At 41.2% G+C, this 21,412-nt stretch overlaps 2 protein-coding genes and 1 pseudogene across 2 annotated transcripts; all 3 read right to left on the reverse strand.

Moving 5' to 3' along the window:
- Positions 1–940: 940 nt before the first annotated feature.
- On the reverse strand, positions 941–1,749 carry LOC144375621 (uncharacterized; annotated as a pseudogene).
- A 5,135-nt stretch (positions 1,750–6,884) lies between these two features.
- Positions 6,885–7,316, reverse strand: LOC110597789 (uncharacterized). The gene has a single exon (XM_021724023.2). The coding sequence runs from the start codon at positions 7,314–7,316 to the stop codon at positions 6,885–6,887; it is 432 nt and encodes a 143-aa protein (XP_021579698.2).
- Positions 7,317–18,908: 11,592 nt separating this feature from the next.
- LOC144375622 (uncharacterized) lies at positions 18,909–19,517 on the reverse strand. Its single transcript, XM_078041068.1, has one exon. It carries the CDS (start codon positions 19,515–19,517, stop codon positions 18,909–18,911), a length of 609 nt encoding a protein of 202 aa, XP_077897194.1.
- Between the last annotated feature and the right edge of the window lie 1,895 nt (positions 19,518–21,412).

A 21,412-nucleotide genomic window follows, 5' to 3' on the forward strand; every position in this document is an offset into this window, starting at 1 on the left:
GGTGGTTTCCAAAGCCTGGAGGTAGGTGGAAGTAAGGAGTTGAAAATCAATAGGTATATGCCTTTTATTTATTTATTTATTTTTTAGTTTTTGATATTGATATTGACCTAGGGGTGTTTTATCACTGAGCCACATCTTCAGTCATTTTTATTTTTTTATTTGGAGGTAGTGTCTTATTAAGTTGCTTAAGGTCTCGCTAACTTGTTGAGGCTGGCCTTGAACTTGCAATCCACCTGCCTCAGCCTCCTGAGTCACTGGGATTACTTATGTGTACCACCACACCTGGCTTTTGGTATGCCATTTCAATTATTTAAGATGAAGAAAAGAGTTTGTAGTACAGAGGGGGATACCATGACAATGTATTTGCACTTAAAAACCTATTAAGCATATGATCTTCAAGTCAGGGGTTCTTAGCCCAGGAAAATACAGACAGACAATATAGAATGAATTAAAGTCCAGAATTTATTAAGCATTTATGAAGGATGGCTGAACATAGGGAAGGAAATGAAGGTGACAGTGACAGGGAAAAATGGCAGATAAGAATCTGGAGGACAATGCAAAAGTAATCATGACTGTAAAGATAAAGGAGCATTTGCATATAGCTATGAAATTCTTCTGAAGAAGTGTGGTCCTACCTTCATTAGACAGAAGGTAAAGATCTTAGTCTGAGAATTTCAGGCAAGACCATCTCTCCCCATCTAAAATCTCTGAAGATGGCACAAGATACATGAAACCTAAGGAAGAAGAGGATGAGGGTGAAGTAGCCTGCACTCCTAGTAGGTGATTCACAGGGTCTTATATGGGGGATGATGCATAGAGTATCTAGTGGCAGCATGATGGTCTTCACAAAGGTAGGAAGAGAATTGTGCAATAAGCGAAGGCATATGTTAGGATTTTGTGCAGACATCAGTTCTTTGAGGAGTGATCACGAGCAGCAAAGCTAACAGCAATTGGACACCCAGCAACAGGGCTTGCAGCAGGGTGTGCTGCAGCAGTGGGTCACACAGGTTTGCTTGGAGCAGGTCCTACAGCATGTGGTTCTAGAGCAAGCTGGAGGGCAGCATGGCTGGTAGCAGGGGATGATGCAGCAACTGAGGCAGCAGCAAGGCTCACAGCAGCTGGGCTCACAGCAGGGTGTACTGCAGCAGCTGACCACACAGGTTGGTTTGCAGCAGGAGGTCCTGCAGCAGGTGGTTTCAGAACAAGTTGGGGGACAACAGGGCTGGCAGCAGCTGGACCCACAGCAGCTGGGTGGACAGCAGGGTGTGCTGCTGCAGCAGCTGATGACACAGGCTGGTTTGCAGCAGGTGGTCTTCAGCAGGTGGTTTCACAGCAAGTTGGAGAGCAGCAGGGTGTGCTGCAGCAGCGGGTCACATGGGACTTTTTGGAGCAGGTCTTCCTGCAGCAGGTGGTTCTAGAGCAAGTAGGAGGGCACCAGGGCTGGCAGCAGGGAATGATGCAGCAACTGGGGCAGCAGCAAGGCTCACAGCAGCTGGGCTTATAGTGGGGTGTGCTGCAGCAGCTGACCACACAGGTTGGTTTGCAGCAGCTGGTCTTGCAGCAAGTGGTTTCACAGCAAGTTGAGGGACAGCATGGCCAGCAGCAGCTGGACCCACAGGTGGTTTTGCCACTGCAGCTGGACCCACAGCAGCTGGGTGGACAGCAGGCTGGCTTCCAGCAGGTGGTCTTGTAACAGGTGGTCCTGCAGCAAGTAGGCTTGCAGCAAGGGGAGCAACAGGAGCGGGCCATGGTGTGAGCTGTGGAGGGTGGGATTCTGTTCACAGGTGAGTGAGTTTGCACAATATGATGAGTCCTTCTAATTGGGCTCTTTTATCCATCTGGCCTCCAAAGTTTGGACCAATCAGTAGCCCTTTTCCTTGTCTTTGTTTATATTATTTTCTACATTGGTTTGTATTTGTCAAGGAAGAAGTTGTTTTCAAAATATGATGTGTTTTGAATTTAAGTGTTTAATCTGTTTCTTTTTTGAATGGTTTCATTAGTGCATGATAGTTATTCATAATTGTGGGGTTCAGTTCGACATATTCATGCACGCATGTAATGTAATTTGCTCCATTTCAGTCCCCACCACTTCCACTTTTCATCCCTTACTCTCTTTCTCTCTTCTACTTGTTTTCCTTCTATTTAATTACTGTTTTTTTTTTTTGACGGGTGTTCTATTTACATACATAAAGTAGAATTTTCTCTTGGTATTTTAATTCATGTGCATAGCATATTTCGGTCAACTTCATTCCCCAGTCCTTCCCCTTTTCCACTCCTCCTCCATCTTCCTCCATACCCTTCCTCTACTCCACTGATCTTCTTTTCTATTTCCATAGGATCCCCTCCCCCTCATTTGATAAAATTCCTTATTTCTCTCTCACCTTCACATGTGAGATAAAACATTCAACCTTTGACTTTCTGGATGCAAATGCTTTTCCCATTTGCATCCATTTACCAGAAAATGGCATCAATTTTCTTTATTACAGCTGCACAATATTCCATGGTACATACATTTATGACATTTTCTGTATCTGTTTGACTGTTGATGGGCATCTGGGATGGTTGTATAGCTCGGCAATGGTGAGTTTCACTGCTCTACATATTGATAGGCATGTATCAGTATATATGTTGATGTTAGTTCTTCTGGATAAATACCAAGGAGTGGGATAGCAGGAATAGGGGCTAGAGTGTGAAGAACTGTATTAAACAGGAGTGGTGAGAGTGGATATCCTTGCCTTATTCCCGAATTTAGAGGAAATGCTTTCAGGCTGTTCTCCATTCTTTATGATGTTAGAATTGGTTTAATCTATATAACCTGTGCGATAACAAAGAAAGTTTCTTCTATCGTTAGTTTCTTCAGCATTTTTAATATGTGTGTGGGTGCTGGATATATCAAAGGATTTTTCTGCATCTATTGAGATGATTATGTCATTTTGTCCTTAATTCTATTTATGTGATGTATTACATTTATCAGTTTATGTATGTTGAACCAAACTTGCAACCCTGAGATGAAATCCTGGTGATAATGATGAGCAATTTTCTTAATGTGTTTTTGAATGCAAATTGTTAATATTTTATTAATAAGTTTTACACCTATGTTTATCTGTGATACTGGACTATAGTTTTCTTGATTTTTTTCCCCCCTGGTTTGAGTATCAGGGTGATTCTGGCTTCATAGAATGAATTTGGGAATGTTATCTCTCTTTCTATTTCATGGAAAAATTTGAGGAAGTTATTTTTTCTTTGAAGGACTGGTAGAACTCAGTTGAGAATCCATTTGGTACTGGGCTTTTCTTTGTTGGAAGACTTTTAATTGCTGCTTCCATCTCAGTATTCGATGTTGGCCTGTTTAGGTTTTCTGTGTCCTGTTGCTTCAATCTGGGTAGATCATATCTACATAGAAACATGTCAGTAACTTCTAGATTTTCCAGTTTATTGGAGTATAATTTTTCAAAACAGTTCCTAATGATAACCTGGATTTCAGAAATGTCTTTGGTGATATTTCCTTTCTCATTTCTATTTTGTTGATTTGGGTCTTCTCTCTTTTTGGTTAGCTTAATTAATTAAGGGTTTATCAATTTTCTCTACCTTTTCAAGAGACATTTTCTAGTTGCATTGATTTTTATATTGATTATTTTAATTCTCAATTTCATTAATTTCAGTTCTAATCTTAATTATATCCTTTCTTTTACTGGTTTTGGATTAGCATTGTTTTTCTTCTTCTAGGGACTTGAGGTATAGTATTAGGTTTTTTATTTGGGATCTTTCTGTCCCCTCCCCCTCCCTGGCTCAATGTAGGCCCTCAATGCTATAAACCTTCCTCTAAGAACTGCCCTAATATTATTCTGATGATTTTCAAATGTGTATCACTGTTCTCATTTGGTTTTAGTCATTGTTTGCTTTCTAACCTGATTTCTTCTATGACCTATTCTTGATTGGAGGTGTATTTTCCAGTCTTCATATGTTAAAATGGTTTCTGTTTTTTTGTCTTGATATTGATTCCTAACTATATTCAGGTACGATCTGATAGGATGGAAGAGATAATCTCTATTTCTTTTATTCACTAAGCCTTACTTCTTGTACTAAAATGTGGTCTATTTTTTGAGTAGGGTTTAATTTATATACATAGGTTCATTGATATTTGGGGAATAAATATTTACACTCATCACATCTTGTTGTTGGAGAGTTCTTTTAACCAATACAAATCACGCTTCTTTGTCTCTTCAGGTTAATTTTGGCTTGAGGTCTACTTTGTCAGATTTGAGAGAGTAGCTACTTCCTCTTCCTTTTGGACTTACATCTTTTTCTATCCTTTCAGCATCAGCTTGTGGATATCTTTAAGGTGAGTCTCTAGTAAACAACATATGGATGGCTTTTCTTTTTTAATCTACTGTGCCAATCTATGTGCTTTTAATGAAGACTTTTTATGTCTATGTCTTTTTAATGAGACCATTCAGTGGTGTTACAGAGAGATGATTTTTATTTCCTGACACGTTGATTTATTACTAATGTTTACTTCAGTCTTGATTCTCCTTTACTGTGTATTATCCTAGTGAGATTCATCCATTTGTTGGCTCTGATATTTCTTTTTCATTGCTTCTATATATAATCTGTCATTATTATGTTCTGTAGTAGTTTAGTGGTTATGGATTCTTTTAGTTTCTGTTTATCATGGAAGAGTTTCTTCTTTTTTTTTTCTTCTATCTTCAATGCTGAATGACAAGATTTGCTGGATATAACTATCTTGGTTGCCACTCATTATCTTTCAGAACCTGGTAAATATTCCAAGCCCTCTTGGATTTTGCAGTCTGGGCTGCCAAATGAGTGGAAAGTCTAATTGGCTTATCTCAAAATGTAAACTGCAGTTCTGCTGCTCTATCCTTGGTCTGTATATTAGACATTTTAATTATAGTGTGTCTTGGTGAGTATCTTTTTTGTTGTGTTTTTTTTCATTTTCATGTTTTAAATATGACAGCAGGATGCATTAAAATTCATATCATATGTATAGAGCACAATTTTTCATATCTCTGGTTATACACAAAGTAGAGTCACACCATTTGTGTGTTCATACATGTACCCAGGGTAATGATGTCCATCTCATTCCACCATCCTTCTTATCCCCATTCCCTCTTCCCTTCCCCTCCCTCTCCTTTGCCCTATCTAGAGTTCATTTAAACCTCCCATGACTCACACCCCAACTACATTATGAATTAGCCTCGTTAAATCAGAGAAAACATTTGACTTTTGGGGGTTTTTTGGATTGGCTAACTTCACTTAGCATTATATTCTCCAGCTCCATCCATTTACCTGCAAATGCTGAATAATATTCCATTGTGTATATATATCACTTTTTTTTAACCATTCATCTACTGAAGGACATCTAGGTTGATTCCATAATTTAGCTGTTGTGAATTATGCTGCTATAAACATTGATGTGGTTGTGTCCTTGTAGTATGCTGTTTTTAAGTCCTTTGGGTATAGATGGAGGAGTGGGATAGCTGGGTCAAATGGTGGTTCCACTCCCCGTATTTCAAGGATTCTCCATAGTGCTTTCCATATTGGCTGTACCAATTTGCAGTCCCACCGACAATGTATGAGTGTGCCTTTTCCCCTACATCCTTGCCAACAATTATTGTTTTTTGTATTAATAGCTGCCATTCTGACTGGAGTGAGATGAAATCTTAGAGTGGTGATTTGCATTTCTCTGATTGCTAGAGATGTTGAACATTTTTTTTTTGTATATTTGTTGATTGATTGTATATCCTCTTCTGAGAAGTGTCTGTTCAGTTCCTTGGCCCATTTATTCCTTGGCCCAGTGTGAAATTTCCTGAAAAAAATCAGACATAGAAATACCACACAATCCATCAATCCCACCTCTGGGTGGATAGGGGAAAGAATGGCATCATAAACTTGAAGAGACATCAGCACTGTCATGTTCAAGACAGCATTAGAAACAACAGCCAGACTGTGGAAGCAAAACAAATATCCATGGATAGAGGAATGGATTTAGAGAATATGGCAGAAACCTGAAATACTATTTAGGTTTAAAAGAGAAGGAAATTCCCCTCTTATGTACTGACATGGATGACCCTTAGCCCTCTTTCCTCTATGAACTAAGCCAAGTACAGAAGGATGAACACTGCAGGATTCCACCTACGTGAGGTATGTAAAAATACATGAACTATGATAAAAGAATAGATTCATGGATTCCAGAGGCTGGGGTGGGTGGAAGTAGGGAATCAATAGATATGCCAATTCAATTATGCAAGATGAGCATCTTCTAGGGATCTATGGTACAAAATGTAAGTCAATGATAGCATATTTTGCATTTAAAAATTCATTAAGCATGTGATTCTCCCAACAGGGATTCTTAGCACAATAAAATAAACACAGAGAATATGAAGTGAATTAAGATTCAGCTTTTATTAAGAATTTATGATGGACGGTTGTACCAAGGGAGGGAAGTGAATTTGATGATGACAGGAAAAAGTAGTGCATAGGAATATGGAGAAAAATGCAAAAGAAATCAAGACTATGAAGATGAAGGGACAGTTGTGTGTAGCTATGAAATTTTTCTGAGTAAGTGTGTTCCTAAGTTCTTTAGATGGATAGGTCAAGAACTTTGTCTCAAAAATTCAGCCAAGAGCACACCTCCCCATAAGGAACTGTGAAACTGATCCAAGGTGCACAAGGTAAGGAAGAAGAGGATGAAAGCAGAGTGGTCTGCACTCCTTCGAGGTGAGTCACAGGTCTTATATGGGGAAGGATTCACAGAATTTCTGGTGACAGTATGCTTGTTTTCAGGCAAGATAGGAAGAGAATTTGTACAGGTAAGGCAAGCAGATTGGAAGGAGTTTGTGCAGGCATTGGTTTTGGGTAGCTGATCATGAGGAGCAGGGCTGGCAGCAGCAGGGCTGGCAGCGGGGAATGATGCAGCAACTGGGGCAGCAGCAAGGTTCACAGCAGTTGGGCTCACAGGTTGATTTGCAGCAGGTGGTCTTGTGGCAGGTGGTTTTACAGCAAGCTGGGGGACAGCAAGGCTGGCAGCAGCAGGGTTGGCAGCAGGGAGTGAGGCAGTAGCTGGGGCAGTAGCAAGGCTCACAGCATCTGGGCTCACAGCAGGATGTGCTGCAGCAGCTGATATCACAGGCTGGTTTGCAGCAGGTGGTCCTGCAGCAGGTGGTTTCACAGCAAGTTGAGGGACAGCAGGGCTGGCAGCAGCTGGTGACACAGGCTGGTTTCCAGCAGCTGGTCCTGCAGCAGGTGGTTCTGCAACAGGTAGGTTTGCAGCAAGAGGAGCAGCTGGAGTGGGCCATGGTGTGAGCTGTGGAGGGTGGGATCCTGTTCACAGGTGAGTGAGTTTGTACAATATAAGGACTCCTTGCCATTGGGCTCTTTTATCCCAGGGGCCTCCAAAGTTTGGCCAATCAGCAGCCTTTCACCTTGTTGTTGTTTATGTTATTTTCCATATTCAGTTTATGTTTGTTAAGGAAGTTATACTGTAAATGGGATGAGTGTTGTGAAAGTGTTTCATCTGTTTCTTAAGAGGGCCTCACTCACAGGAACTGTTTCCAGATGAAAGGAAGACAGTCACCTCATTAGCATCCTTGGTGCTCTGAGCATTTTTGGATCATGCTCCTCTGGAGATTTTTTCCTTTGCCTGTATTCAGATTAGGAAGTGCCTCTGGGAGGAGCATGATGTTGTGTATTCACTGTGATCAACCAATAACCTGGCACCAGGTCTGTTTCCCCACATACTACTCAAGATTAGTAGAGAAATCTTTCTCCGTATGAACTCTCCCACCTGTGTGTCCCAGGTGTTTCCAAGGTACTTGGGATGAGGATTTTGGGCATCTGGTTTTGCACAGCAGAACAGAACCAGAACCTAAGGGTAGAAGTTGTAACATTACCTAGGGATGAACCAGGTATGGATGGACATCAGTCATGTTTGATCCAGAACTGGGGGCTCATCAGGAAGAACCTGTGGGACTTTCTAACACACAATCCCTGCAGATCCAGGAAAACCAGAATGAGCAGGTGAGTCTGTTTCTCTTCTGGGTACCGGCAGAGCCTGTGATCTTAGGCCAGGGGTCTTCCTCGGTCTTTCCTTCTTTCCTCTTGTCTCTCTGTTTCTTTCTCTCTGCTCCTTTATCTTTCTGTCTGTTGCTTTCTTGCTTTATTTCTATGTCATGAAGGAATTACGATTAGCTGAGATGATCCTTAACTTATCTGTAGGGACTGACGGATTTAAATCTCATTTAATATATTTTATGTTCCATCTATTAACAGTTTGATACCTCAGTGGAGAGGTTAATTTGCTTTAACAAAATCCTCATTGTTATTTACTGTCTCAGTACAATGTTTTGTCCTTTCCCATTCTCTAAAATATAAGCACAAGACCCACAGATATAAATAATATGATTAAAGTCTAAGTTCAATATGTATTTAGACATTTAAATTACTCAACACAATATGTAGTGAAAATCCAGGTTATTGTAATTTGTTATCTAATGGATGTGAAGAGCTGTGGAAAGATTTTTCTGGGTCATACAAATAAATAAGCAGAATTTTATCTATTTCTCCTTAAATGTTTAACGAATATGTAACAAAATAAGCTTGTCATTCATTTTTTAAGTAAATTCAATACAAACAGATATATTTAGGATAATGTGGGTGGTGGTTTTAAAAATGTTCACAAAATCTTTGGTACCTTTTTATTCAAGAGGTAGAGCCTAATTTCTCCTGTCCTTGAGTGCAGTTTAAACTTAGTGGCTCACTTCCTACAAATAGTATATGGCAGAAATGACTGTGTACAACTTTTGAGATTAGATCATAAAAGATAACGTGGCTTTATTGTGTCCCCTCCCTCCCTTGCTCCCTCTCTTTCTCTCTCTCACACACTTTGAGAAAATGGCTGCTTTGTCATGTGGCTACTTGAGCATCCTACACAGAGGTCCATGTGGTGAGGAGCACCCAACATCCAGCAAGAAGCTGAGGCCTTGTAGGAAGCAAATCTTCAGATTCCAGGCAAATCTTCAGATAACTAAAATCACTGTTGAAGTTTTCACTATAACTGATGATATCAGGAAAGACTCTGAATCAGAATCTTCTAGTTAAGCCTCTTCTGCATTTCTGATCCAAAGAACCTGTGAGAAAATAAATAACCTGTTGCTTTTCACTGCTGTGTTTGGGGTAATTTGTTAGGTAGTTTAATAGATAACTCAGAAATGTGAAATCTACTTGGCCATCAACGTATGCACATAAAATTTTTGTGCATACATTGTTGCTCATTCACAGTATGCCATATTCATAACTTATAGTCACATATTTTTAAATCGAAATGGATTTATGTGTGTATCTGTAGGGATAACACAATTTTAATATCTTAAAATATTTTTCTCATGTGAATATCATCCCAAGCACAAGCCACAAAGCTGCTTCTCAGTGTTCTGATGAACAGATTCCTGCTACAGCAGCAGAAGCTTGGAAGTTACTTTAAACCCACCTTAATCTTATTCCTTTTTTTTTTTCCAGTAGTGATGTTAAATCACATTTAAGTCTACCATTGTTTCCAAAAGAATACAAGTTATTACTTTTCAACTTGGTGAAATATCCCAAAGTGAACATATCCCTGCCACTACTCTCAGGTTAGAACATAGAAAGGAACCCAATTTCTTACAAATCATACCTTGTCATTCACCCCCAAATGAGGTGGATCCCTTTGTTGGCCTGTTAGCCTTCTAGGGTTATTTTGTCTCTGTTTCCCCCTCTTAGGTTACTTAGGATAATAGAATTCCCAGGTTTCCTTATACCATGAGTGTGAGCTTCTTCACTATAGTTACCTAGAGTGTGTTCACCCTCACTGTAAAATTTCCACTGACACAATTAATCTGTAGATTGTCTTCCAGATGAATATGTGGCTTGTTTGTTGATTGGGACGAGTTGCATTCATGCTGCTATAGATGTTTTAGCACAGAGCCTGTGGTCGTGTTTATAAACACTTCTGGTGAATATACAACTGGATATAGGCCTGATTATAGAACTCTCAGGTGGAAAGAGTTGTTCTTTTGTTTGACAGTCTTGTCCATGGTTCTCCAGATTTCTTGTTATGTATTTTATAGTGTACATAGCTATGTGATAATTTAAAAGTTAATTTTTTTTTTTGCTGGTTCACTGATATAAAAAATGATCCAGTTTTGTATGTTTACCTTGCATCCAAACTCCTTTCTCATATCTGATAGTGCATGGTAGATCTTCTTGGAAGGGAGTGATTTTTCATGCAGTCAGATCATGAACAAAGAAACTTCTGTTCATTTCAGCATAGTCTTTTTACCTTGCATTTTTCTTGCCTTGGTCTATTGGTAAGCCCTCTAGTGCATTGTGCATCTGGTGGGTATTTTTGAACAATCTCAGCCTAGAGCCTTAAAGGGAGAGCTTTGACATTTCCTTATTACCGATGATCCTCCTTTTCCTTTCTGTAGATTCTTGTCATGAGGGCATCGACATTTTCTCAAATCTGAATAATCCTTGTAGATTTAACCCGATCCATGTGGTTCTAGTGACCTTCTCCCAATAACATTAAAAAATCCCCACTAATAGAGGTTACGATGTGAGCAACATGTTTTAAGATGCCCGGTAGCTTTGCCATAGATAACACCTCTCAAAGATGGGTCATGATGGAAAAAATTGTGAAAGTGGTTTTCTAGGCACTTGGAGGTGACCTTTTCCTGCTCTATGTGATTGAATGACTCACTGACCCTTCCCTTGAGCTTGGGCAGTGGTCTGTTAGATGATATGTCTGACATCACAGGTATGAACACTCCACTCTGGAGACAGACTTGAGACTTGCTCTCCCGTCTTGACTGGATGGTGAATAAAGACTTTTTCTTTTCTTTTCTTTTTTTTGGACCTTTTCTTTTGACAGCTGGTCTTTTCAGGAATTGTCACCCTGCATGATGGGTGAATGAGGACTGTTTCAGCAGTAGTCTGGAGGCTCTCGTAGTCCTCGTTTCTTAAGGTGATGCAGGTTGAAAATGTGTTGGTGTTTATTCTACCTTTTTTAGTCAACATGATGAAAACTGAAGCATGTTACAATGTTGGAATAACCTTGCATTTCCAAAAATAACACAATGTGCTCATGATCGGATGCATGTGACTCTGGCCTTGACTCACATCTATCCTAAACAGGATCTACTCCGTTTTGTATTCTACAAATTGATTCTTCCATTATCACTGTATTTCCTCCACCTTCTCTCATCAAGTCAGTTCAGAAGAAGCCAAGATTCTTTACCTTCTTTTGACACAAATTGACCTTGCTATAGTTCTACATCCTGGACTTCTGAAGGCACTGTCCTGCACGTAGAATTTATTAGTAGTGGTCAGACAGTGCGGGGGTAAAAGAATGTGTTCTTTTTTTTTTCCAAGCATAAGAATATATATATTTTATTGTTAGTTGTTCAAAACATTACAAAGCTCTTGACATATCATATTTCATACATTTGATTCAAGTGGATTATGAACTCCCATTTTTACCCCGTATACAGATTGCAGAATCACATCGGTTACACATCCACATTTTTACATACTGTCATACTAGTGTCTGTTGTATTCTGCTGCCCTTCCTATCCCCCTCCTATCCCCCCTCCCCTTGCCTCCCGTCCCCTCCCCTCTCTCTACCCCATCTATCCTAACTCATTTCTCTCTCTTATTTTTTCCCCTTTCCCGTCCCTTCCTCTTATATGTAATTTTGTATAACAATGAGAATGTGTTCTTTTGTCTTGGTGCAATAGGAAACCCCAAGGCTTCATTTCTGAAACACAAACTGTGGGGAAGAATTCTAAGGAGTCCCTGGTAGACAATTTGCTGAGTTCATTACCATGAGTGTATTCTATAACAAGAGTGTATTCTTCCAAAACACATGAATGAAGCAGTGCTTTTAACCCTCAGCACAGATGATAAGAAGAAGAATTTACTTGCAAGATAAATGAGCATCAGCTCAACCTACTGAGAAGCTGGGGGAAATATGGAATTGGAAAATTAATCAAGAAGCTGGTTATATCAGATTGTTACCCCAGCAAATGACACGTTAAAAAGGAGAATGGCTGTGACTTTTGGAACATAGACTGTTTACCAGATTATAGCTCTGTGTTGTGAATTTAGAGGCTCAAAGGTCTTAAAGCAGAAACCCCACTGTGTCAAAAATATAATTGGACTTGTAGGACATGTAATTTCCTAGTGGAACGTAAATGTTATGTCAAGGAGGAGCCAACATCTCATTTAGGGTATACACTCAGGTCTCACAGGACAGAGACAAGGGAGATGAGATTATTCTTGGATTGTGGACCTTCAAAGTGACATTAGCAGGAGCAGAGTCTATTTATTGCAAAAGCACCTCAAAGACAAAGATTGGCTTCAGAATTACAACCATTTCCTTTAGCATGGTTGAAGATTTTGAGAAAATGTATGTAGGTATAGATATATGGCAGAGCGTCGTCTTCCATGGAAGTTTGGAGGTTTGGGTTGACAGATTGGGTAGTAGATGGGAATGGTGGCACTTACCCAGGTGAACATGGGATAGGGGAGGGGCATTGTTTCTTGATCCTGTTGTTCCTTAGGCAAGACACTCAATGCTTCATCCCCACTGTATGAGGATATTGATAAACAGAGTCATATCATTCTAATATTATAGCTATTGCAGTGGTATAGTATTGTGTCTAGAAACTACCCAATGCAGTAAGTGTACTAAAAAATGTATTTAGAAATTGGAACCTTCATACAGTGGAGGGATGTCTTATGTTTCAGGAACCCCCTGGAAATCAGTATCGAGTTTCCTTGTATAATCAGAAATACCATAGGATCCAGCAACCCCCATCTCTGGGTGTTTAAGTTAAAGAATAGAATTATAATCTTGAATATATCAGTCCCATGTTCATGGCAGCACTATGAACAATAGCCAAGGGGTTGAAGAAACCCAAATATCTTCTGATGGAGGAATGACTCATGAGAATTTGTCAGAAACCTACAATCAAATAGAATTCAGCCTTAAAAGAGAAGGAAATCCCCTCTTTGAAGGGGATGTTGTCACTGAGCCACATTCTCAGTACTTTTTCTTTTCTATTTTTTGACAGTGACTTGCCAAGTTGCTTAAAGTCTGCTAAGCTGCTGAGGCTGGCATATGGGAGTGTACCACAGCACCTGGCTTTCTTTATGCCATGTTAATTGAGCATGATGAATAACGTCTAGGGATTTGATGTACAGTGTGATACAATAACAATGTGATTTTCACTTAAAAATCTACTAAGCAGATAATTCTCATGTCACAGGTTCTTTGCATAGCAAAATAAAGACAGTCAATATGGAAGGTCCAGAATTTATTAAGAATTTACCAATGATGACTGTATCTAGGAAAGGAAGAGAAGGGGACAATGACAGGAGAAAACAGTGCTCAGGAATATGGAGGACAATGCAAAAGAAATCATGACCATAAAGATGAAGGGGAATTTGCATAGAGCTATATGATATTCTTCTGAAGAAGGTAGTTCTAAGTTCTTTAGACGAGAGGTAAATAACTTGGCCGTAGAATTTCATGCAAGATCACACGTCCCCACCAAGGATCTATGACCCTGGTACAAGGTACACAGGCCTAAGGAAGAAGAGGGTGATGGATAGTGGAGTAGTCTGCGCTCCCTGCAGGTGATTCAGAAGATCTTCCATTGGGGACACTGAACAGAATTTTTGTGAGCATGATAGCTTTCAGCTGAGGTAAGAAGAGAATTGATTCAGGAAGGGAAAGCAAGCAGGTTTTGCAGAGTTTGTAGACCCTGGTCTTTGGGAGTTGATCATGGGCAGCAAGGATGGCATCAGCTGCACACGCAGCAGCAGGGCTGGCAGCAGGGTGTGCTGCAGCAGCGGGTCACATGGGACTTTTTGGAGCAGGTGGTCTTGCAGCAGGTGGTTCTAGAGCAAGTAAGAGGGCAGCAGGGCTGGCAGCAGGGGATGCTGCAGCAACTGGGGCAGCAGCAAGGCTCACAGTAGCTGGGCTTACAGGAGGGTGTGCTACAGTAGCTGACCACACAGGTTGGCTTGCAGCAGGTGGTCTTGCAGCAGATGATATCCCAGCAAGCTGGGGGAGAGCAGGGCTGACAGCAGCTGGATCCACTGCTGGTTTTATCACAGCAGCTGGACCCACAGCAGCTGAGTGGACAGCAGGGTGTGCTACAGCTAGTGGTCTTGCAGCAAGAGGAGGAGCAGCAGCGAGCCATGGTGTGAGGGGTGGAGGGTGGGATCCTGTTCACAGGTGAGTGAGTCTGTGGGATATGATGACTCCTTGCACCTGGGCTCTTTTATCCATGGGGCCTCCAAAGTTGGGACGAATCAGCAGCCATTTTCCTTGTTGTTGTTTATGTTATTTTCCATATTCAGTTTGTGTTTGTCTAGGGAGAATTTGTTATGCAAATGGGATGAGTATCCTGAAAGTGTTTGATCTGTTTCCTAAGTGGGCATAACTCAAAGAAACTGTTTCCAGAAAAAGGAAGACAGTCATACCTTATGAGTATCCTTGGTCCTCTGAGCATCATTTTGGTCCTGTGGTGGCTCCTGCTGCCCTGGGGAGGGTCAGGGCATTGTTTCTCTAGGGCTTTCTTCCTTTGTGTTCAGATTAGGAAGTGTCTGTGGGAGGAGCATGATTCTGCTGTATTCTCAGTGAGGAACAAGCCATATGTTTACCTAGAAGATCCTGACTCAAGACCAGTAGAGGAGGCTTTCTGTGTTTTCTCTTCCACTTATGTGTCTTGGGTGGCACTTTGAAAGAGAGTGTGGGACACATGGTCCTTCCCAGCAGAGCACAAGCAGAGCCTGAGGGTAGAATAAGAAGCAGTGTATGGGGACCAGTCAGGTAGGGATGGAAGTGTGGGTGACCATCATCCTGTTTGATCCAGTACTGGGGTCTCACCAGGATGAACCTGTGGGACGTTCTGTCACTTGAGCTCTGCGGACCCAGGCAAAGGGGCATGAGCAGGTGACTCTAGTCCTACCCTGGGTCCCAGGGGAGTCAGTGATCTTTGGTCAGGGATTTTTTTCTGTCTTTCCTTTGTCTGTGTTTCCTTGTCCTCCCTTTTGTTTCTCTCTATTGCTTTTCTTGCCTCAATTCTACTTCATGAGGGAATTAAGATTAGGTGAGATGGCACCTGGTTTACCTGTGAGGACTCACATATTTAAAATGTTTTCAGGTCTATCAATGTGTTCAGAAAGATGATAATTATGAATTTCCAACGTGGTGAAATATCCTAAAGTGAATGCATCCCTGTCAGTATATCAGGTTAGGAAAATAGAAATGAACCCCGTTCCATTCAAACCCTACCCTGTCACTGATTTCCAAAGGAAACAGAAGCCTCTGTTGACATGTGGACCTCTAGGACAATTTTGACTTTTTTCACTTTTAGTTTGCTTCAGATAATAGAATTGGTGCATCTCCTGATGTGGTGAGTGTGAGACCAGCACTCTAGTGTGTTCATGCTCATTACTATAAAGTATCCACTGAATGAAATAACACAATCTGTTGCAAGTTCCCTAGATGATCATGTAGCTTGTCTGTAGCTTGGGACCATTCAAATTTGTGCTGCTATACATGTTTTTGCAGAGAATCTGTGGTGATATATAAAAGCATTTCTGGTGAATCTACAACCAAGTATAGGATTAGTCATAAAATTCCCAATTGGAAGGATTCATTCTTTCTCTGTGGTGATCTTGTCCATGTTTCATTCTATTTCTTCATAGATATTCCGTTTTGTAAGTGTATAATATAATTTTTTTTATAATGTTATAATTTAAGTCAATTTTTAACTATGTTGGCTATATTAAAAATGATCCATTTTCTATATGTCTCTGTATGTAAATTCCCTGATTACATCTAAGAGTGCATGGTAGATCTTTTAGAAAGGGAGTAATTTTTTAATGCAATTACATCACAAATAATGCTCCTCTTTTTGTTCATTTCGGCATAGTCTTTCTATCTTGCATTTTTGCCCTATATGACACCTATGACCCACAGGTCATGATGGGATCAGTTGGTTAGGAGTATCTTTTCTGCTGCACCTTGTTGAAATCACTCTTCTTTCCTTTGCTCCTGTGCCAGGGCCTGCTGGTGGTGTGTCATGTTTGACATCAGAGGTCCAAACACTCCATGTGAAGACAGATTTGAGACTTGCTCGCCCATCCCCCAGCTTGACTGATGAATGATCACTTTCACTTTTGGAAGCTGTTTGTCTCAAAGGTTGGCACCCCTCATGGTGGGTGAATCACGACTCTTCAATCCTCACTCTTAAGATGTTGAATGATTTTTCTTCATGAACTGAAGCAATGTTATGATTATTTTACGTCTTATTTAGTCTATGTGATGAAAACTTTGAATAGTGTTCCAGTGTTGAAACAGCCTTACATTTCTGAAAATAACTAATTGGGGTCATGATCACATGCATGTGACTCAGGTCTTGTCCCACTTGTATTCAAGTAGGATCTATACCATTTGCATTATCCTTTTCTTCTAATTGGATTTCCTCCACCTCCTCTCATTAAATCAATTCTGAAGAAGCCAAGATTCTACACTTTCTTGTGTCCCAATTTGGCCATGTTTTAGTGGCATATCCTAGACTTCTTAAGGGGCTTTCCTCTCTATATGATGAACTGGCAGTTCTCTGACAGAGCCTGAGCAAAGGTATCTACAGTGTTCTTCTCAGATCATGCACTGGGAAACCCCAAGGCTTCCTTTCTGAAGCACACATCATATGGAGGAATTCTAAGGAGTCTTTTGTAGACACATCACGGAGCTTCATGACTGCAAAAACAATGTCTGGACCTGTTTATTAATAATTGATACTGTTCATGTCTACATCCAAATTGTATTATTCTGTAGGGCATGCATGAAGCAGTGCCTTTAGCCTAAACTCAAATGAACAGAGAGGAAATTACTTGGAAATTAAGTGAGTATTAGCTCAACCCATTGAGGAGAAGTTATGGGGAAAGACATACTTGAGAAACAGTTAAGAAGCCAGTGATATCAATTTGTCACCCAACCAAATGCCACATAAAACAGGAGAGCCTCTGTGACTCTTTGAACACTGACCTTTCATTGGGATTATAACTCTATTTTGGGAATTTCAAAACTCATATTTTGGATGAAGAAATATTGATGTGTCCAAAAAATATAACTGGATGTATATGATATGGCATATCCTAAAGGGCTCTAAATGTTGAGTCAGGGAGGGACCAAATGAAAATTTGTACAAAAAGTCAGAGACATCATATTGTGAGCTGGTCACCCAGATGCTATTGGACAAGAGACAGGAGATTGTTCTTTGAATGTGGAACTTGAAGCTGACATTAGGAGGAGCAGAGACCATTTATTGCATAGAACCCCAAAGAGAAAGATTGGCTTCAAGGTCAGCAGTATTTCCTCTAACCTGGTTGAGGATTTTCTGAAAATGAATATTGTTTTTTTTTTTTGTTTGTTTTTTTTAAAGGCAATGGTGTGGTGTTCCCTAGAAGTGCAGGTATGTTGGTGGAGAGGAGGGAGAAATGGAAACATTTTCAGGGCCCAGCCGAACATGGCATGGGGGTGGGAGTGTTGTTGTTTCCTCTTGTAGTTCCTTAGGCAAGACCAGGTATATTTTCTTATTGCATGACATTTCAGTAAACAAGGCCATATCATTAGAACATTGCAATCATTGTGGCATTGGAATAGCATGTGTGGCTCTTCCACAAAGTACTGAATGAATAAGGGTTTTGACTAGGATGTGGAGAAACTGGAAAACTGCTACACTGGAAGGAATGTATAATGATGTAGGAATCATGCAAACCAGCATGAAATTTTCTCAATACTCCAGACTTAGACACACCATATGGGCCTGAAAGCCCACTTCTGGATTTGTAGGGGAAAAAGAATGGGATCAGAAACTTGAAAAGATATCAGCACTCTTGTGTTCAGCGAAACATCATGAATAAGAACAAAGCTGTGAGAAACCCAACTATCCATCAACAGACGAATGGATCAAGAGAATAGGATAGAAACCTACTCTGGAATACTATTCAGGCATGAAAGTGGTAAAATCCTTCCCCCTGTGTTAACATGGGTCCCTATCCCCTAAATGAACTAGGCCAAGTACAGGGAAAACACTAGCAGGATTCCACCTATATGAGGTATGAAAAGTCGGTCAACTCACATAGGGACAGAATGGAGTGGTGTATTTCAGAGGCTGGGGTAGGTGGAAGTAGAAAGCTGCCAACCAATGGGTATGCCATTTCAATTTTTCAAGTTAAGCAACTTCTGGAGGTCTGTGCTACAGAGTGGAATACAATGGCAATGTACTTTGCACTTAAAATCGATCAAGAATGTGATTTCCATGACAGGGCGTCTCAGTACAAGAAGGTAAAGAAAGACAATACAGAATAAATAAAGGTTTATAATTTATTAGGAATTTATGAAGAAGGGATGTACCAAGGCAGCCAACTGAAGGTGACTCTGCAGAAGACATGGCAAACAGGAATAAGGAGAACACTGGGAAAGAAACCATGACTATAAAGATGAAGGAGCCCTTGCATATAGCTATGAAATTCTTCTGAAGGAGTGTGTTACTATGTCCTTTAGATGGAAAGATAAAGAATTTGGATCCAGAATTCCAATCAAGAGCACACATCCACATCCAGGACCTGTGAGTTAAAACCAAGGTCCCCAAGACCTAAGGAAGAAGTGGATGGGAGTGGTGAGGTCTGCACTCCCTCAAGGTGATTTATAAGGTCCTACATGGGGGGTGATGGACATAATTTCTTTTGACAGTCTGATATTTATCAGCCAAGGTAGGTAAGACAAGAAGGTTGAGAGGACTCTGTGTAGATGCTGGTGTTTGGAGAATTGATTACCGGCAGCAAGGCTGGCAGCAGGTACACACACAGCAGCAGGGCTGGCAGCAGGGTGTGCTGCAGCAGCGGGTCACATGGGATTTTTTGGAGCAGGTGGTCCTACAGCAGGTGGTTTGAGAGCAAGTAGGAGGGCAGCAGGGATGGCAGCAGGGAAAGACACAGCAACTGGGGCAGCAGCAAGGCTCACAGCAGCTGGGCTCACAGCAGGGTGTGCTGCAGCAGCTGACCACACAGGTTGGCTTGCAGCAGGTGGTCTGGAAGCAGGTGGTCTCACAGCAAGCTGGGGTACAACAGGGCTGGCAGCAGCTGGACTCACAGCTGGATTTACCACAACAACTGGACACACAGCAGCTGGGTGGACAGCAGGGTATGCTGCAGCAGCTGACCACACAGGTTGGCTTGCAGCAGGTTGTTTTGCAGCAGGTGGTTTCACAGCAAGTTGGGGGACAGCATGGCTGGCAGCATCTGGATCCACAGCAGCTGGGTGGACAGCAGGGTGTGATAGAGCAGCTAGTGACACAGGCTGGTTTCCAGCAAGTGGTCTTGCAGCAGGTGGTCCTGCAGCAGGTAGGCTTGCAGCAAGAGGAGCAGCTGGAGTGGGCCATGGTGTGAGCTGTGGAGGGTGGGATCCTGTTCACAGGTGAGTGAGTTTGCAGGATATGAGGACTCCTTGCAGTTGGGCTCTTTTATCCATGGGGTTTCCAAAGTTGGGACCAATCAGCAGTCCTTTGCCTTGTTGTTGTTTATGTTATTGTCTGCATTCAGTTTTTGTTTGTTTTAGAGGAATTTGTTATGTAAATGTGATGAGTGTTGTGGAAGTGTTTAATCTGTTTCCTAAGAGGTGTCAAATCACAGGAACTATTCCAGATGAAAGGAAGACAGTCTCCTCATTAGCTCTGAGTATCAATTTGGTCATGTGTTGTGTCCTGCTTTCCTGGGAGGGTGAGGCCATTGTTCCTCTGAAGCTTTGTTCCTTTGTCTATATTCAAATTAGAAAGTGTCTGTGGGAGGAGCCTGTTGCTGTGGTATTCACCAGGACAATTGGCACCTGTGCTCACTCAAGAACCTTTCTGTGTTTTCTCTTCCACTTATGTGTCTTGGTGGCACTTTGAAAGAGAGTGTGGGACACATGGTCCTTCCCAGCAGAGCACAAGCAGAGCCTGAGGGTAGAAGAAGAGGCAGTGTATGGGGACCAGTCAGGTAGGGATGGAAGTGTGGGTGACTATCGGTCCTGTTTGATCCAGTACTGGGGTCTCACCAGGATGAACCTGTGGGACGTTCTGTCACTTGAGCTCTGCGGACCCAGGCAAAATAGGATGAGCTGGTGACTCTCGTCCTACCCTGGGTCCCAGGGGAGTCAGTGATCTTTGGTCAGGGATTTTTTTCTGTCTTTCCTTTGTCTGTGTTTCCTTGTCCTCCCTTTTGTTTCTCTCTATTGCTTTCTTGCCTCAATTCTACTTCATGAGGGAATTAAGATTAGGTGAGATGGCACCTGGTTTACCTGTGAGGACTAACATATTTAAAATGTTTTTAGGTCTATCAATGTGTTCAGAAAGATGAAAATTATGAATTTCCAACGTGGTGAAATATCCTAAAGTGAATGCATCCCTGTCAGTATATCAGGTTAGGAAAATAGAAATGAACCCCGTTCCATTCAAACCCTACCCTGTCACTGATTTCCAAAGGAAACAGAAGCCTCTATTGACATGTGGACCTCTAGGACAATTTTGACTTTTTTCACTTTTAGTTTGCTTCAGATAATTGGTGCATCTCCTGATGTGGTGAGTGTGAGAGCAGCACTCTAGTGTGTTCATGCTCATTGCTGTAAAGTATCCACTGAATGAAATGACACAATCTGTTGCATGTCCCCTAGATGAACATGTAGCTTGTCTGTAGATTGGGACCATTCAAATTTGTGCTGCTATACATGTTTTTGCAGAGAATCTGTGGTGATATATAAAAGCATTTCTGGTGGATCTATAACCAAGTATAGGATTACTCATGAAATTCCCAAATGGAAGTATTCATTCTTTCTCTGGTGGTCTTGTCCGTGTTTCACTTTATTTCTTCTTAGATATTCTATTATGTGTGTTATATATTATAATTTAGAAGTAAAATTTTTAACTGCTCTGGACATATTATAAGTGATTCATTTTTTATATGTTCCTGTATGTAAACTCCCTGATTATATCTAAGAGTGCATGGTAGATCTTTTTGGAAGGGCATAATTTTTTGTGCAATCACATCACAAATAATGATGCTCTTTTTGCTCATTTCAGCATAGTCTATCTTGCATCTTTGCGCTATATTACACCTGTGACCCTCAGGTCACAATGGCTTAAGAGGAACAGTTGGTCAGGAGGTTTTCCAGGAACTTGCAGGGCATCTTTTCTGCTGCACCTTGTTGAAACCACTGTCCCTTCCCTTGCTCCTGTGCCAGGGCATGTTGGGTGGTGTGTCGTGTCTGACATCAGAGGTCCAAACACTCCATGTGAAGACA

Source organism: Ictidomys tridecemlineatus, chromosome 3 (genome assembly GCF_052094955.1).
Source record: "Ictidomys tridecemlineatus isolate mIctTri1 chromosome 3, mIctTri1.hap1, whole genome shotgun sequence".
Lineage (NCBI taxonomy): Eukaryota > Metazoa > Chordata > Mammalia > Rodentia > Sciuridae > Ictidomys > Ictidomys tridecemlineatus.

What these genes read in the sequence shown, in the direction of transcription:
- LOC144375622 (XM_078041068.1), bottom strand. Translation starts at nt 19,517, where the DNA reads ATGGCCCACTCCAGCTGCTCCTCTTGCTGCAAGCCTACCTGCTGCAGG.
- LOC110597789 (XM_021724023.2), bottom strand. Translation starts at nt 7,316, where the DNA reads ATGGCCCACTCCAGCTGCTCCTCTTGCTGCAAACCTACCTGTTGCAGA.